Source organism: Portunus trituberculatus, chromosome 43 (assembly GCF_017591435.1).
Source record: "Portunus trituberculatus isolate SZX2019 chromosome 43, ASM1759143v1, whole genome shotgun sequence".
NCBI lineage: Eukaryota > Metazoa > Arthropoda > Malacostraca > Decapoda > Portunidae > Portunus > Portunus trituberculatus.
The window spans coordinates 23,849,190-23,869,189 of NC_059297.1; the positions used below are offsets into that span (position 1 = coordinate 23,849,190).

At 38.1% G+C, this 20,000-nt stretch overlaps 1 protein-coding gene across 1 annotated transcript in view; it reads left to right on the top strand.

Moving 5' to 3' along the window:
* LOC123518011 (neuroligin-like protein glit-1) overlaps positions 1-20,000 on the top strand; it is a 49,649-nt gene that overhangs the window by 28,159 nt on the left and 1,490 nt on the right. Inside the window, 12 exon segments of the mRNA XM_045278511.1 lie at positions 7,822-7,974; positions 8,556-8,709; positions 9,108-9,254; positions 9,257-9,318; positions 9,944-10,111; positions 11,202-11,403; positions 11,816-12,006; positions 12,288-12,431; positions 12,894-13,054; positions 13,858-14,059; positions 14,831-14,946; positions 19,843-20,000. The exon segment at positions 19,843-20,000 is cut by the window's right edge and continues 1,490 nt beyond it. Coding sequence (XP_045134446.1) covers positions 7,822-7,974; positions 8,556-8,709; positions 9,108-9,254; positions 9,257-9,318; positions 9,944-10,111; positions 11,202-11,403; positions 11,816-12,006; positions 12,288-12,431; positions 12,894-13,054; positions 13,858-14,059; positions 14,831-14,946; positions 19,843-20,000 — 1,858 coding nt within the window.

Sequence of the window (20,000 nt, forward strand, 5' to 3'; positions counted from 1 at the left end):
CGCACACACGCACACGCACACACACACACACACACACACACACACACACACACACACACACACACACACACACATAGTAACTAACTAACTTCCTGAACACCGGACTAGCAACAATTTTTTTTCTAAGAAGGAACTAGTCAAGAGTTACGTGCAAAAAGTTGAATCAGTGCAATAAATTCAAACATTGTACAATATAATGAATAAACACAACAAAAGAAGCAAACCCAACGAGTTATCTAAATGTGCGTAACTCCTCAGCAAAGTTTTAAGACGGTTTTATTTGATAGCTTGCAATTCTAGAGGTGGTAAGCTCCCCATAAGAATAAACTATAGTCAAAGATATCTGGCTACTTTACTTTATATATACATGATGATGATAAAAAGAAACTGAAAAATGTTTGTTAATGAGACGAATCTTTCCTGCATGCTAGCTTATGTCTACACTCACGCAAACCACAGGGCAGACACGAACAAGGTACAGTTACACAACCAGCAGACTTTTCGATGCCAAACATGTCATTTTCAGTGGATATAATAGAATTAAAACAACGCAATATAAAGGAAAAAAGTTGTAACATTTATTTTTTTTATCAACTAGTATGAAGGGAACATGAAAACTGATTAATGTAGCTCAATGTTTCTCAGACTTATTTCTGCACATTTGTACTTCTATAGTTCTAAACAAAGAGGTCGTCTAAATAAGAAAAAAAAGTGACAACAAATACTCTCAAATACATGTATTCATATAAATCCACAATCCTGTCACTAAAAATTCAATAAATTTCCCTCTTTTATTTTTTTTTTTTTTCATTTCGCTGTAACCTCAAACCATTCCAATCAATAATACTATATACTGGTTTAGCTCAGCATACCTCCACTAAATTTACTTCCTGCACCGCCTGGACACTTTCTACTTTCCCCTGCAGCATTTCCATCCTTCACGCACATTACCCTGTCCCTTTCCCCACATTCCTACCTCACCTAATATCCCCGCCCCACCTCAATCCTTCGTAATCCAACTTTTTTACTCAATAAGCCTTTAACCCCTTGAGTACCATGACGCCTTTCCATATTCATTCTGCTTATTATTTACTGATTTTGTACAGCTTTAGAAACACATTGGGGGATTAGAATATTAAAGACTCTGGTCATTAATCTTCTGCCTTCCATAGACCTTTCGTAATGTAAATAAAATGATTTAATCGTACACAAATCTCAAAGTAAAAATGTGTCCCAGTACTGAAGGGGTTAAACATCCATTAATACTTGTTTGTCATTATTATAACCTATTACCATTCGGACCCACAAGCGTGAGATGTGAAACTGACAAAAGAAAAGAGAAGATTCCAACGTCTGTTTCTCACGCTTCCTTGACGCTGGCGAGAAGTGTGAACTGAAAGTGTTATTTGTTATTTATGCAAGAGCTGCCGTGTGACCGTCGTGGAGTGAGAAAGAGACATTGTAGTGTGTTGCTTTGTTGTGTTTTGTGGTTATTATAAATCTACGCATCGCTCCAGAGAGAGAGAGAGAGAGAGAGAGAGAGAGAGAGAGAGAGAGAGAGAGCACGTCTTTAGAATCCTTTTTGAAACAAAGACAAAGAGTGTATGTCTTTCTTATGACCTTACACACACACACACACACACACACACACACACACACACACACACACACACACACAGTTCCTCAAGACCAGTTTTATATTTTTGCGTCGATCGGAGAAGAGAAAAATATATTATAAACATCACTGTATATGTGGCAACGCTGTACCGCCCCAGATGGAGGAGAGCGGGAGGGAGAGAGAAGGAGGGAGGGAGGAAAGGAGGAGGCGTTGTCTCTGACGGAAGAAAGAGAGGAGGAGGCAAACGTTTGAGAAGGATGAATCTCTCTCTCTCTCTCTCTCTCTCTCTCTCTCTCTCTCTCTCTCTCTCTCTCTCTCTCTCTCTTCATGCAGGGTTCACTCCAGTTCAGTACACACACACACACACACACACACACACACACACACACCTTGAGAAGGAGAGAGAGAGAGAGAGTGATTGTTTCTTACTGTCTTATTGAATATTGATTTCTCTCTCTCTCTCTCTCTCTCTCTCTCTCTCTCTCTCTCTCTCTCTCTCTCTCTCTCTCTCTCTCTCTCTCTCTCCAACAACAGCAATTCACTATTCACTGGCGGAGAATGATAACAGATAAACATGAAGAAGAACAGTAAGGACTAAAGTAATGCATTCTCCGTGCAGTAAGTAGGTGTTATGTTATACTTACATGGTGTTCTTGGTGGCGGTGGTGGTGGTGGTGTCAGATTCGCCACAGTACGTACCCGAGCCACTAAACATTGAGCTTTTGCCTCTATGAATTTTTATTCAGATTTTCATCCAGTTAGGTTATAGTACTAACATCTTCATTCTTTACTCCTTTTCCTCCCTTTTCTCTAGTCTGTAAGTACATAATTATATTCACTTATTTTTTCTTTCACTTCACTTTCTTTTCTTCAACTTTTCATCCATTTGTTATTAATAACCTCGTTGTCATCGAATTTTTCTTTTACATTCTCTTTAATCTCAGGGTAAATACAATCACTTCATTTATTTTCTTCATGAATCACAATACTTATCATACATTTCTTTCTATTTTTTTGGTTTTTTATTTCTAGTTAACTGCATTAACTTCAATTATTTTCCTCACGAATCACGATATCTATCATACTTTTATATTTATTTTTACATTTCATCATCATTTTCATAATTGGCGACACGGAAGCAGAAATCATCAACGTCGGAATGTGAACTATAATTGTTAATAATTTCCTGTCTTTAACAATCGTGCGACGCTTATAGTTTTGATTTACAACATATTCAACTGCTCAAAAGAACAGGAGCAAGACGTAGTGGTAGTAGGAAGAGGAGCAGAAGGAGGCGGAGGAGAATTGAAGAATATGTACTAGTAGCTAGTTGTATTAGTAGTAGCCAGATCTACATACAGTGTATGTGGCAGCAGTAGCCGAGTAGTAGTTCTAATACAAACACTGACAACCTTTCACCTTTCTTTTGAAGTATGTGCGTCACATCATGATCACACACACACACACACACACACACACACACACACACACACACACATATTGTTCCACACTAAGGTAAAGATATATATTTACCTTGTTTCACACTGTCTTCTTACATTAGTATACGTACTGTGATATGTAAAGAGAGAGAGAGAGAGAGAGAGAGAGAGAGAGAGAGAGAGAGAGAGAGAGAGAGAGAGAAAGGTCAGTGGATACAGGAAGACATTTGATGGCGGAGGTCACGTCTTGAAGCTATTAATTTCACACAAAAATAGCTTTAAAACTACAAATGCTGGGTGTAATCTAAGACACTGGAGAACAATAACATCCACATGCCGAAAATTGTACAAAACTGCATTAGGTCTAACGACCCTACTTCCTGTTATAAGAACGGTCGAGTTAGATTTCATAGGATCTTAACCTCGCCTGCTTTAAATAGTTAAATTAAAAGGGAAAAGTAAATTAAAAGTTTGCGAAAACGAAATAGCTCTTGCGTCAACAAGCAATAAATTGTTTACCTCAAACTACAAACTACTGGAAGTTAGCTAATGTTACTCCAATATTTAAAAAAGGTAGGAAGGATGATGCGAATAATTATAGACCGATCAGTTTAACTAGTATAGTATGTAAGATCTTAGAGAAAATCATTAAGGGTAGTATTTGGGAGCATTTAAATGAGAATAGATTAATTAGAGATACCCAACATGGCTTTAGATCAGGGAGGTCCTGTCTTACAAATTTGCTCGATATCTTAGAATATATTACCAAGGAGTTAGATGATGGAAATAGCATAGATGTTATATATCTAGATTTTAGCAAGGCGTTTGATAAGGTACCGCATAGGAGGCTAGTGTACAAATTGAGACTACATGGGATAGGGGGTAGGTTAGTTGATTGGATTAGTGAATGGCTTTCTGATAGGAAACAGAGAGTAGTATTAAATGGGGCAATGTCTGAGTGGAAGGAAGTGGTTAGTGGGGTACCCCAAGGATCAGTGCTAGGACCTCTTCTTTTCTTGGTGTACATTAACGATTTAGATATAGGAATTAGTAGCAAAGTATCAAAGTTTGCAGATGATACTAAGATAGCATGTGCAGTACAGGGTGAAAAGGACAATTACAGAATACAACGAGACCTGGACAGGCTGATAGCATGGGCAGACAGGTGGCAGATGGAGTTTAATTCTAAAAGTGTCAGGTTATGCATTTAGGTAAAGACAACACAAACTTTAACTATGAGATGGAGGGATGTTGGCTAGAGGCAGTAGAGGAAGGAAAGGATTTAGGAGTAGTGATAGACAGGACTATGAAATTTTCAAAGCAATGTTTAGAAGCAAGAAATAGGGCAAATAGGATCCTGGGTTTTATAAATAGAAATGTTAGTTATAAAAGTAAGGAAGTGGTGCGTAGCTTATATAATTCCTATGTTAGGCCCCATTTAGAGTATTGCATACAGGCCTGGTCACCCCACTATAGGCAGGATATCAACATGTTAGAAGCAGTTCAGAGAAGAGCAACTAGGATGATACCAGCATTAAAGCGCCTGGAGTATAGAGATAGATTAAAGGAATTAAACATGTTTTCATTTGAGAGGAGATGTATAAGAGGGGATATGATAGAGTTATTTAAAATGTTCTCAGATACAAACTACATAGATGTGAGATCTTTCTTTACCTTAGAGGAGGGAAGTAGGACTAGAAATCATGGCAGGAAGATTAGAAAGCAAGGCTGCAGGTTAGATATAAGAAAATATTTCTTTAGTCATAGGGTGGTAGACTTCTGGAATGCATTGCCAGAGAGGGTTGTAAATAGCACTAGTTTGACTATGTTTAAAAACAGATTAGATAAGCACTTAAATTTATAATTATGTATAGCGCTGCATGATAGTTTTTATAGGAAATTTACTATAGTTAAACAAGACATGATCCCCATGTATGGGGATTACAGATTGTAGAGGAATTCGCTGCAGGACTTAGCCCTGTTAATGGGCCAAATATTTAGAATTAGTATATAATGTATTGTGTACTTGTAAGTGTATCTTTAAGTACTGATGACGAGGTCGCTGTGCGACTGATACAGGATAACCTAGATGGGCCCTGGTGGCCCTTTGTTATCCTATTATTTATGTTATGTTATATGTTATATGTTAACTAACCAAACTAAATCAAGCTTGTTTAATGTTTACAACGCTCTTAAGTAAGGTAATAGTTTCCCTGTAAGTTAGGTATCTTCGATGCGCTAAATACTACTGTACATATGCATTACCGAGGTCTGAGAATGTAACCAAGAAAACAGGCAGCTGATGAATTGGGACTGCGTGCTCATGTTTCGTTTATCTGTCTCGAATACTCAACTGGAAATTATTTAACTTTCCAATTATATCTTCATGGATTTCCTGCATCACTGAGGAAATTATTCGTGCGAATCCGACGAATCACATCTGCGGTCTTTGAAATTAGTTCTAATGCGGGAACAATGCGTTTGCAAATATGACTACAGTTCCAAGGTATTGAAGGGCGTGGCGGAAATCCCTCTCAAGAACACTCACCTGGCGGCCAAGGGGAGGTGTAGGCGTTGCGTTGTTAAACCATCAGGGAATATGCACTATGCACTGTTATGATTATATTCCTAGTCCAATGGGAACCACACACAACGCCAGTAATAATCATAGCCACGAGGTGTGAAGCACCAGCAGGCCATCGCTTGCCCTTCAGCACGTACTGTACCTATCACTTCACTCTGCCAAGGATAGCGGCCAGAGGTAGCCAGCGTGGATATGAAAACTTTCAAATCTACTACTTTACATAGAAAGCTAAGAAACGCAGCAGTCATATCAACATTTAAAACCTTGAAAGCAAATGAAATAGAAATCGGGGAAATGTAAACAAAATATGAGGAAAGTAGACAAAAATAATAAATCTAATAACAGCTTTTGAATAGTAATATATAATTTATTTAGCAAGTATACAAGAAGCAACCGCTGAACAAAACAATTAACAGTAGTATGAAATAGGAGCCAATGCCAGTGTTATTAACTACTGGAGTCAATGAAATGTATAACAGCAGTTCGTGGCTACTTGCAGCCAGGAGAGAAATGCAGCCGGGAAACCGCTGTCGGTCTGATCGGCTGCCTTCCTGCTGGCAGCTTTCTAGAGTTAAATTAAACAACTGTCAAGTTGAAAATAGGAGGAATATTGTTGGAAAATGTTTCAGTAATAATCATTGAATGTTCCATTATATACACTAAATAAGTAAAATTTCTTAAATTAATTTATCAAAAACAATAGCCAACAACTCAACTCATGTGGTGAAGGCATCATGAGCACCACAGCCTGCAAGAACCTAAATCTTCAATTCCTTTCAGTTACTTACTGCAGGAGAAAATTATCTATGAGATCCATCTCGATTTTTATTTTGATACTGCTGCTACGCTAGCCGGCCAGCTGCCAGCCGCCCAGCGGGCATGTGCTCTCTATCGTTTGACAAGTGATTGCTTTCAGGTGACTCATTCCGGCTGCTCCGGGTGGTTGAAAGCACGCGGCAGAAAAACAGCCCATCTACGGAATACAAGCTCTATACAGTTCGAAACCGGTGGAAGATAATTACTATTTCTTCATGGAGTGATAATTACCGATTTCTTTGAGTTATCACCTTTTCTCAGAGGAGCTAAATGGCTAATTAATTGCATTTTGCAGAACTTGGCAATGCTTCACGTGAAATCCCTTGAGTCTTTCCGCTGCAATTACAATGGCGGTTTATGAATGGCTCAGGCGTATGGGGTCGTGGTTAGCTGGTGGGTGTATAGTCACGGTCCAGATATACAGCTATATCTAGACCTTGGGTGCAGTTTTGAGGTTTGCAGGCTGTTCGAGGCATGTATGTTTTTCAGCTCACTGTCACCTGAAGATTTTTTTTTTTTTCTTTTTTTATCAAACTATGCTTTATTTCCATTTTGATGAATCACTGTAAAAGGGAAGGAAATACCGTAGTAGTTCCTAGTATGTGTGTAATTTATTGATTGTAAGCCACCATTAACTCACATAGGTAAACTAGTGGTTCTCAACTTTCTTTTTATTTGAAGCATTTTAATCCTTCGGAAAGAGAAAGAAAATGTAGCTACAGTGATCCATCAAAATTTATCTTGCGACCATAGTTAGCGAACCACTGACAACTGAGTGTGTATTCACAAAGCAAGAATACGTGATTAGGGGAAAAATTATGAATGTCTTGTTCCCGCACTACAATGGGTAGGCTGCTACTTTAGTGTCAAAAGATTTTCTTGACATATTTCAAAAGTATCTGTAAACCAGAAAATCTATGTGTGATAGAACCATTGACTTTTGTTTGCCTATATATTTATCTATTTTATTTTATCTTTTTTATCTTTTTTTTTTTTGTGTGTGTGGGTGATGACTTTAGCTATCTTGAGTATCTTTATTGATATTTTTATATATGTATTACCTCTGATGGTCATGAAACATCATTCCAACACTCTGCAACATCATTGGCTTCACTTTGTATGAGTTATTATAACAAGAGAGAGAGAGAGAGAGAGAGAGAGAGAGAGACTCCTGCCAGTTTGAATGTTAATGATTATTCTCTGTTGTTATTATAGTAAAGGAATTGGACTTGTAAGATGAAGAGTCACTTTATATGGAGAAAACTAAGTTATAAGGAAGATGAGGATAGATTTTTTTCTGATGACTAGATTCCACATGTGGAATATATATAACTCCATCTCACCTCCATTGTATGCCCTTGCAGCCTCCACGCCACGTCCCTAACTGGTATAGCACATGGCAGGCACTGGACTACCAGAGTGCCTGTCCCCAGAACCTCAAGTACATCGGGACCTCAAATGGCATCAGGAATGGCATCCACGAGGACTGCCTCTACCTCAATGTCTTCACACCCTCGGTAAGGTGCCTCATGCTCACTATCAGACTACTGGTTTGAATTGTGACTATTGTTCTTTTTCATCCTCTTTTATAGATTTATTATTTGAGGGATTGGGGTCAGACATTTTGAACACTTTTTTTTAGAATAATAATTATTTAATTGTTCCCATCAAATAGCAAAACTTTTTCACTAACATCTGACTGACACTACATGTCAGTGATTGGAAACCATAATACTGTAAGGTTTTCTGTACTCTTGTATCTGCTGGAAAACAAACTGAAAGAAACATGTTTTCCACTTTAGACCAAAGTGAACTGATTGATGAAATTAATAAATAAATCTTTTCATGTTACAAGGATCCACTTGAGTTGCATACACATTCTCCTAGAAAATGTGCATGCCACTGTAATCAAGTGAATTTACAATGCACATTCACATTGCCTGAAATGAAAAAACAAATGGTAATTGCATTTACAGCAGAAAAGTCTTTATGGAGGAACTTTGAGAAATATGTGGATCAATTATTTTACATCAAGATTACTCGTTGTATGATCCACCAACACTCCACACATCTCACCATTGCCTCTCCCTCCACTCAGGTGTCCATCAACGTGAACAATATGTACCCAGTGCTGTTCTACATCCATGGTGGAGACCTGGATCACGGGGCAAGCAATCTGTTTCCAGGGCACATGTTGGCAGCCTATGGGGAGGTGGTGGTGGTCACCTTCAACTACCGGCTTGGGGCGCTTGGTGAGTGGTCAGGGTAACTTGGGTGAGGTGATCAGAACTTGGGGTGTTTTTTTGTGTGTGTGTTGATGGGTAAGGAGACAAATGGCCATTTGCTATGAAAGTAAGGGATGATATTTTACACATTTCATAGCTATTTCACACTATCTTTTCTTTTCCTTTCTATATAGACAGTAAATCTTGGATATCATATTAATTTTCTCTCATCAAAAAACTTGTATACACACTTGAATTTCATAACATAACTAAACAATGTCTCAAAATTATTATGTGCATATGAATTTGTTTTACCAAGAATGGTCTGTATTTTCACTCTAGCAATATCTGGAGAAACTTGTTTTTACCCTGTATTTATATAATCTCTAAATTTAATAATTCTTATTTCCCTGTTTCATCTACAGGGTTCCTCAGCACAGGAGATGCCAACTCGCCGGGTAACTATGGGCTGATGGACATGGCTATGGCCCTGGAGTGGGTGTACACCAACATCCGCTTCTTTAATGGTGACCGCAACAAGATCACAGTGTTTGGGCCGGGAGCAGGTGGGGCCATGGCGGGGTTCTTGCTGTGCTGCCCCGAACCAAGGACTATGTCAGCCAAGTCATTGCTCAGGTCAGTATAAGCAGCACTGTCATCACCAACACCATCATTTTGAAACCCTCCATATATGCTTGCATGTTACAACCTTGTTTACTTAATATTGGCTCACCAAACTACAAAGTTTCTGGAAGTCTCCCTCCACCAGCCCAGATCTCCTGAGCTCTTTTCCATCACCTCATATCACATTTTGCAGGGATTTTTAAAGCTATTAGCCACCTCATTCTAAATATCCTTATCTTTTTTTAAAGTTCTTACAACTACATTCAAATCTCAAATTTAATTTTTAAATCACTATTCAGCATCAACCTTAGCAATATGCCCACGCCACCTTAGTCTCTCTCTCTTCACCATCAAATTAATGCATGTATCCCTCATCCTTCCTTATTTCAAAATGCTGATTGGATAGTAACATGTTCTGCAACATAGTATTCTTCATCCTTTCAGTGCATGCAAATAAGAAAGACAAGAAGATTATCTACAAATTATCCTCCCTCCAAAGAATAGCTGCCTCCAACACGTGCAATGTCCATCACATATATATCTGTATATCTCCCACATAACACCACTCCACCTTTTAAATGTCCACTTCCCTAATTCCTCCACTACTCCACACACCAATCACCTGTTTGCCCCACAGAGCGGCTCCCCCTTAGCAGAGTGGGCAGTGTTGGATGATGTCTACCGCGTGCAGAACACTTCCCGTGTGTATGGCCTAGAGGTGGGCTGTACTGTTGAGAATTCGTACAAGTTGCTGCAATGTCTCAACCGACGCAGCTATGAGGAACTCTCTACTGCACCCATCACAGTAAGTGGCGGATGTTGCTGTCTACCATTGCTCTCTTTCATAAGAGCTTATTTAAAGCAGTGAGAAGCCATCAAGTAAATTCTTTTACTGCAATATGCATTAAAAGCAATGCATGGAATTTTGATTAGCACACACAAAGAAGAGGGCAATAAAGGAATATATTTTGCAATTTCTATGTCATGCAATATTCTGAGATGTAGAATAATGATAGATGTTTCTCTTTTGTAAGAATATAAGAACAGAAGAAAATACAATAAGGGAAGCTGCAAGACATCATCAGACATACATATATGAGTTCGTCTTCTACAATTTCAAATTATGCACTGTTGAATTCCAATCTCTATACCTCCTTATCCACTTGTTTGATGGATATTTTATCACTACTCTTCTTCAGGTTTACTGTGTTTCTTCCTTTTACATATTCTTTACTTTATTACTTTTTCCTTTTTGTTGGTATGTTTTGTTTTGTATTTTCTTTGTGACATCCAATTTATAGTGCTATGTCCAGTCCTTCCTTTCTGTTTCAACAATACCCTTGCAAGACTGCCTCTTGTTTTCTTTATTACTCAATATTTGGTCTTTTTGCAATATCCTCTTTTTTTGTTAACACTCCTTCCTTTCTTTTGTTGTTGGCAGTATGTCTTGCATCCCTTCCTTTCCTGTTTCCTTATTGGTGGCTTATTTTGCATCCAGTCTAACTCTGATGGTTCATTGTACTGTCATCCTTCATATTCAATTATTATTTTGTAGTTCATTCTAATTTTGTCATTTGTCCATTAATGTTTGTGTAAACAATGAATGCCCTTTACCATACAGTGTGTAATGCAGTTTTACTATCAGCTAATGGGTTCATAAAATATGAAAAAATCCAAGTGACATGTTGGTCATATGTCAAGTTAGTAATTGTAATAAAGATAAAAGAAAAAAAAAAACCTATTGACATATTTTTTGTGGAGATGGCATATTGGTCACGAGTCTGATATGTTGCATACTGAGTATCCCACCATGCTTCATTGTGCTGGTTTATTCCCCATCCCTCATGTAGCCTTATATGGCCGTACTGAGCAGTCTTCTTTCACCCTTCAAACAGCCTGATGTTGGGACCTTCGCCTGGGCTCCTGTTGTAGACACCAACTTCACAGTGCCAGGAGATGAGTGGTATGAGGAGTGGGAGGAGAAAGACTGGCGTATCATCCCTGAGATGCCCCTCAACTTCTACCAAAGAAACCACCACCATCGCAACCTTCGCTACATGGCAGGGGTCAATCGAGATGCTGCCGCCAACTTTGTGTGTAAGTGTTGTGTATGTTTATTTCCCTAATTAGGCGTATTGTTTACAATTTTATAGAACCAAATTGTGTGTTTATGTTTGTGTTCATGCTTCTATTGTATCTATATCACTATTTACATCTCTCTTACTTTCTTATCCCACTTACCTCCTCCTTTGTCTCTCTTTACTTGTTTCCCTCTTATCCCACTTCATTGTATTCTTTCTCTCCATCTTATTAGCCTTGCCTTTCTTCCAACCCACATTCCTCCAGTCCTCAATGCCTTTTACCTTTACTGCAATACCATCTGAAGGAATAGATAGATACTCATAATCACTTTCATTATCCACTCTGCCTCTCCACAACACATATTTACCCTCAAACTGTGTACTGTACTTCCCTCCATCACTAACTTCATTATCTTTCCCTGCAACAGTCAATGATAACCGGCTAGTTCGCAACCGTCATGAGGTCTCTGAGGAGTTCTTCAATGAGCGAGTGAAGGATTGGGTGAAGCATTACAACTACTCTCTCAACATGGAAGGAGCCTATGACGCCATCAAGTGGATGTACACCTATGGACCCGACCCACACAATACCACACACATACGGGAGGAGTATGTGCATGTGAGTATCTGTGTATGTGCGTGTTATTTATTCACAGTGAATAGAAGGTTGGACACATCTCACTTCCTTACTTCCTTCTTCCTCAACATCTGAATCTCTCCTTCACTCTCTCTCTCTCTATCTCTTTCCCTCTTCCCTAACTCATCTACTATTTCTCATAAAGTATTCTTGTCTCACACATCTTACTTCCCTACTTCCTGTCTCTTCATATCTTGAATCTCTAATTCTTTTCTGCTTTTCCCTGTCTGCAAACCATTTTACTACTCTTTGTCTTTCCTCAGATGTTATCAGATGCACTCTACAAGTCTGGTGTGGATCAAATAGTGAAGGTTTTGGTCAACTCCACCAATAAGCAAAAGGTTCCTACCTACTACTACCTCCTCAACACCACTGTAGAGGCCCTCAAGTTGCCCTTCTGGAGAGAGGTAAGAGATGCCTTCCTAATGAGCTCCTCCTAATTCATCAGCAGTGTATATGACAATTAGTTTTAAAGTGATGCTTTTGCCTTTATATAGGTGATGTGCTCATGTTTTCTTCTTCATACTTGTTAATGGGATGGAATTGTTTAGTTTGACATATGATTTTTTTATTTCTTTGCTTTGCTACCTTAGTACTGTATTGAAAACATATAGAGAATTGTTAGGAGTCCATTTTCTCTTCTTCATTCGGTATTTTAGTGTATGAAGTATGGACATTTATCCACACCCAAACCATATTAAGATACTTATTACCTGTATCTAAACTTTCATGCTTGAACTGAATCAAGTCCACATTTTTCTTTTGAGTCTTTCATTTCTAGCAAGAATAAGTATCAAACTTAACATTAAAAAGAAAACCAAAGTTTATTAATCCATTCCAGGCTTTACTAGTATTTCATCACCCAACAGATCCCCAACGACATTGAGTATTACTTCATCAGCGGTGCTCCTTTCATGGACCCAGACTTCTACCCTGAATCTGTGAGGGTGTCCCGAGAGCAGTGGAGTGAAGGCGACCGTAACATCTCAGAGTTCATGATGAAAACCATCGCCAACTTTGCTAAGTGGGGGTGAGTGGTGATGCTTTTATCAATTGCATTTACTCCAGTATTCTTTTGAATCTTGTATTACTTTCTCTCTCTCTCTCTCTCTCTCTCTCTCTTGTATAAAATTCTTATCTTTTACCTAAGGGTTTGTTTGTACTACAAGCAGAGTGGTGCAGTTAGGTGTTCACATAATAAGCAGAGCAGGGTGATCTGCACAAGAATGACTGATAATATATCTGCCATTTCATGCAAGAGGGTTTCACAGACGTCTCGATTTTGGAATTCTGGGTGTCCTTTTTGCCAGAGCTGGTAGGGCAGGGAACAGCCCGATAAACTCTTCAGTGTTTATCTCAAAGGATGACGAAAAATTCAACAATTTATATTGTAAAGGAACATGGAATTTCATTGCTAATGCCATGTCCCATGGCTGTGTGGGTCACTGATAATTATGTATAGGATTAGAATATCACCAAATTAGCTTTTCTCAACATACTGCTAATAATAGTCAAATTGTACCTGAACTATGCACAATCTGGTCAATGATTGTAATTTTGGGTTCAGCAATGAAAACTCACATTGGTAGACACCTTCTTGCCCATTGGTGGAGTCGTGGAGGACCACTACCTGCTGAGTGGCAAGAAATATACCCAAACTTCTCAAGCGTACCGCTCCACTCCCTCTGCACCGATCCGCTTGTGGTGTGAACATCTGAGCCTGTGTACATCCAGAACTATGTAAAAAGTGAATGCCGCTACCAACCACTCTGCTCTGCTCCACTTGTAGTGTGAACATACCCTAAACCAGCCTCTTTTAATGTGTATCCTCAGGAACCCAACGCAGACCCAGGTGGAAGTGCTCAAGGTGAAGTGGGAGGAGGTACTGGAGGGTAATCTAAGGTACTTGAGCATCAACACCACCTTCAACACTTCCATGCATTATAACTACCGCCAGCCGTACAACACTTTCTGGACCACCTACATGCCGCAGGTCATACGCGAGTGGGTGCCTACTGTGCCTCCACCTCTCAATGTGAGTTTGACAAAAAGATTTAGACTTATTATGATTTCTTTCACAATTTACATTTGTATATTCTATTTCATATGTTGATGTATTTATTAGTTTTCTTTTTATACATCTATCCTTTATTTATTTTTTCAAGAAAAGCAATAGTAACTAATATACTTCAGACAAAATTGTGTTTATATAATGAATGACAAAGAATGCTTTATTTAACAATATATTAATGTGGAGAGCACAAACTGTACCGGGTGTTCAGTGAAGGATACTGTTTGCATATAAGATATATGGTTTTAGCACTTACTTTATAGAAATTGCAGCAACTACTTTTGATTTTTTTTTTTTTTTTTTTTTTTATACCGAGAATTGGAAGCATTTTATGATAAATGCATAACTGTTAGTATTGCCATCCATATACATACAGTAATGCATCAAATATCACACTGATGCAGAAGTAAGTGTTAATGTAATAAGGAATTTTCAAAAATACTTACAACCACTTTTATCTTGTGGTTTCTGACACATTTTTTGTGTTGGTACAAAGAGCAAGACACTTATTACATACTTGTATCTGTGCCATACAAGGTAGCAGAATGGGTGTTTCATGTGCCCACTTAGCTTTTCTTCTCAATACATTTCCTAACTTTTTTTTATAATAGTTTTTCATGTTTGTAAGGCATCCACTTGTTGCCCAACACAGCTTTGAATTCTTTTCTTTCCTGTGGCAGTGTTTCTTACTTACAATGTGAAACCCTATTTCTTCAACATTACTTTTCCTTCCAGCCCTGGACACAGATGAGCCAGCCCATTGTGGCATCCTTCTATGGGTCCCTGATGGTCTGTGTGGTACTGCTGGTGATACTCTTTGTTTGCTGTGGCCTCTGGAAGTCAGCCAAGAGGTAGGAAGCTGTGCTCTTCTTAACCTGTTTTCTACTTCCTCTTTTACTTCTTATTTCCATTGTGCAGTTACTTGTGTGTGTTTTTGTGGTAGGAAATATGTGCATTTCTTATTCTTCTTGCTGCAGTTACTTGTCTAATTTGTGGTGGTAAGTAGTAGTAGTAGTAGTAGTAGCTTTGCTTATACGTACATTCACCTCTTGTTGCTGTTTGTGCACAGTATGTTAGTAATTTCTGGATGCTTATATATATATATATATATATATATATATATATATATATATATATATATATATATATATATATATATATATATATATATATATATATATATATATATATATATATTTTTTTTTTTTTTTTTTTTTAAGCTTCTCAACCATTGCTCACATTTTAATTGCTTAAAAATAAAAATTTCAAGTAGTGACTGTATCTTATCAAAGAGATAAATTGGAGATTTGTTTATGATGCTGCTCTGCAAAGGTAAACTTTGCATTAAGAAGAAAAAATTGAGGAAGCAATCACGTATACCCTCTGTCAGTTGGTAAATCACCCCATCCCCATCTTGACTTTGTTTTCACAATTTGTAATGAAGGTCTCTTAAATGTACAACATGACAGTAAGTTTTAACATACACACCGACAAGCAAATTTTATGTGTGAACATCTTTGATTTGAGAGCAAGCGAGTGTTCAGACTAACAAATAAGTCAGATGATGGAGTATACTTCAGTGACACCAACCAATACATATCCTTGTTAGTGAGTTCTTGAATCCCATCTGTGTGATATGATGGTTTTCCTACTAAATACTATTGTTTGCTCGTTATGTGCATGGTCATACTGTATCCCTGGTGTCACAGCCCACTTGTTCACCACTGACCCAGTCCCAGACAGACTACAATAATTACTGGTTTATGGTTATAATTCAGTATTTTACAGCCTATTGCACCATTCAGAGGGCAGGTAAGGTGAAGTGTGGTTTCATGGTAGCCAGACTTGAGGGTCAGTCACACCATCTGGCATGAGGACAAAAAGGATTGCATGATTCTGTTTTACCTTTCCTGGACTCCATCATATGTGCATTGTCTGGTCTTTGTGGTCATTGCAGATCACTACTAACAATAACCTCCAGTACCCAGTGCTTTTCAAGTGCTGATAACAAACTGTATATCCTGGATTCCATTTATTAATATCATTGGCAATTGTGAAATGAATCAGTTACAGAAAAAGGTATGATTGTAAAGCTACATTGATGGTAAAAGAGTACTGCTATGTATGCATCATGGATGTACTTACTATATATATTATCCTATTAATACCTCCAGCTTTTAATGACTACTGTAACAGGATACTTTGGTGAAGCTTGATAATTGGATCAAAATATTCAATAATGTGTTAGGACTATCACAGTACAGTGTATAGCATTAACATAACACCACTAGGACTATCACAGTGCAGTACATAGCATTAACATCACACCACTAGGACTATCATGGTACAGTACACAGCATCATTAACATCACCACTGTACATCATACTGTTTCTCCCACAACTTTACTCTGTTGTCTGACGTTCTGTTTTCAAACCTTTAAAGTTGTAAAAAGGAATCATAGATTAAATAAATTTTACATGATTTAGTTCTTAAAAATCCTCCAAACTTAAGCAAATGGCATTTGTTGTGTAGTGTTGCTTACTCAGTGTTACATGTGGTGTATTTTATGAAGTTATAGTCTTAGTACTTCTTTCACCTTGCTTTGAAATTCACGTCCCATCTAAGGGCATGTGATTGACACTTGGTGAGCCTTCTCTTCACACAGTGAGATACTGTTGTGCTCATTGTGGAACTTACTGGGATTGTTCAGACTTCCTTTAAAATGTTAAACAGGAGAGAAAAAGAGAAAAAATGTCAAGACAAAAGAATGGAGCATTATCCAAGGCAACAACAGTGATATAATGACTGAGTATGCACATATGTTCAGCACCTTGATGTGCGTGGCTGAACTAGCTTTGCTTACAATCAAGAGATCTAGGCTTTGAATCATGAGGTTGGATGGAATAGATTGTGGGATTTGTTTTTCACATTATTGATGCTATTCACCTGGTGGCAAATGGATCATGGACATAATGAATGTATGTGTAGCAGAGAGCCTCACCCCGGAGCCCTTTAGTGTTGCCTCTACTGTGGGTAGTATTGGGTGATGGCAGAGCAAGAATTTTATTTCTTTGGCTGAGCTGTTTAATTTTTTAGTTAATCAAATACATAGGTTATTACAACAGTAGTTGTACTATGTTACCATCAGTGTCAATGTTGTGTCTGCATTTCAATGTGTTACCAATCTCTGTGGCCTCTAGTAGTGACAAGTCTCCTTGCTTTTCTCTAGCTACTTCCTGCCTATTGTGTATCACATGTTCTTTTCTCCATAAAACAAAATCAAAATGCATACTTTATATTACATTTAAAGTTGATTCATGTCAGAAATAACTACTAGTTACTTTACTATTTCATGGTTAAATTTTTAAGAATAATATTGACTAAGCTCAAATTAATACTGAATGGTAGTTAGAAATAACTGATCTGATAACAATGCTCTTAGAAGACTCACATTATCTGCTTTTACCTAGTACTGCTTATGCTTTATAAGACAAACACTGTGAAGTAAATAGTAAAAATATCAATAGCAAAAATTACTTAACTTATAACATTCTTTGCATAATGTGCTCATGTTTAGTAGAAGCTTACTACATTGTATTTCTTGTTGTTGTTGTTATAACCCTGAGTAGCAAAAAAGCATGTGAAAACTTGATGAGACATAACATCTTGAAGTAGAAATTCAGCACAGCTCCAATCCATCAACCAAGCCAGGAAGTGCCTACTGCTGTGGTGCCAGACAGCAGTGTATAGCACAATGCCAAGCACTGTGAGCAGTGCTCTAACCTGCCTCCTCCTCCTCCCCTGCCCCAGACAGCGCAACAAGGCAGTGTCCGACCTGGTGTATTACAAGGCAGACAGCGAGGCCCTGAGCTACGGGGACCAGTACTCACATGGGAAAGAGAGTGGGAACTTGTTCGGGGGTAGGCCACTCCCTTCTCTCCCCTCACATCCCCGCTCACCCAGGATTGAAGTTTAGCCTCTATGCTTCAACTAACCTTTGTTTGCTCTATGGTTTGTTTTCTGCCAATTAACATTTTATTCCTGTTGTATTGATGGTTTTCCCTCTATGTGTGACAGCTATAGGAAGGTCAGAATGTATTGAACTTTATTACTTACCATACCAAGATGCTCTTCATGACACGCTTGGAATTCACCTCTATGCTTCTTATTTTCTCTTAAATAAGAAGAAAGTTAGTAAGTTCAGAATGACATTTTCCATTATATATTGTGGTGTTCCAATTAATTGCATTCAACAGTTATAAAATAAGGATTTCCATGGACACTATTTCAATCAAATAATTGTAATTTATGACAGCATTATTCAAAGTAACAACTTTGAAAAATTAAGCGGTACTAGTTCATCCACATATCAACCTAAAATGAAAAATGATTTGTCTTGACCATTCCTTCAGCTCTCACTCGTGTTTTCCATGATACATAATAACCACTTCTTTACAACATCTAGAGATTAGTGCAAAGTGTTCACCTTATGCATTGGAGTCCAGGGTGTCTGCCTCAAATAGCATGTAGAGCAGAGTGATGGAGTCCAGGATGTTTATCTTTTACTAAGATTCAGAGCAGACTTTGACATGTGTTAACTAACTTTGCATGCAAGGTGTGCTCTATATAAAAAAAATCTTGTGTGTTTAGAGAGGAGTACATAGTGCATTCCTCACACTATTTCTCTATGTACATAATATTGACCATTTTTATTTACAAGCAAAGGAAGAAAGACTTGTTGCAGAACCAAAAGATCCTTCAGCAGAGTTGTAAGAAAAGGAACTCTACAACTAATTTTGTGGGAGTTGTCACAGTTAAGGGATAAAACCTGCCACCAAGTTCAGGAAGGAAATAAAGAAAACAAAAAGTGACATATTACTTAGAATATGACACAAAGTTATTGTTTCTATATGAGGTGCCTAGAATCATACTGTAGTAAGTGCTATTTTTTCAATGAGAAAATTTTTCAGTTTGGTAACATTCAAACACATACCTCAAGAACAAAAAAGATATTCCATTAAGTTTTCTTTTTTAAATGTTGTGTAACATCTCTGCCACCATGTTCTGGCTCATTACAATAATGACAACAGTTATAATGTAATGCTGATTAATTGGATTACAGTGATAACAAGAATGTTAGCATTGAAAGTGAAAGTATAAATAAAGCTTATTTAAGACTATATTTTTACAGCATTATTATTGATCGTATTTGAGTCTTAAAATAGCACAGAAGTGATAAAGCTTGAGTCTCCACTTCAGTGTAAGCAGAGTCTGTCAGCCAGAACAGTATCTTGAACACCGAATGGCCAGAAGGGCATGTCTCCCATACTCCCATTGGCCTATGAGTGGAAGTGCTCAACACCACTATACACCTTGCATGGCTGGCTTACATTTGCCGAGAGTTCTCTGCAACACATAGTCCCTCTAAAGAGATGCTTGGTATTATCCAAGCTCTGGCCTTAGGTAAAGGCTGTGTGATGGAGGGGTTAAGGTTATGCTTACTTAAAGGATATTTTGACATTATTAAGGCATGCATTCTTTACCTCAGACTTATCCACCAGATAAAGAGATGTTTAGGGAAACAGTGCTATACTTAATTCAGTTTCTGGTATTATGACACTTGATACAGTATGATTCTAAGCATCTTAATTGGGAACTAACATTAGCCTGTGTGTATATTTGTGTGTGTGCATGTGTATATGCATATTCTTAAAATTCTGAATATCCCCTCTCCTGCCACACACAGACAGAGGAACAAGGCCCTGGATGATCTCCAATACATCTCGTCGGACCACCTTGAGGCCCCACATGACCAGGACGACTACAAGGTTAGGGAGTACCTGGACAGGCTCTCGAACCACCAACTTAGCAATGGCCAGACCCCGTCACGGCCCATCACCCCAA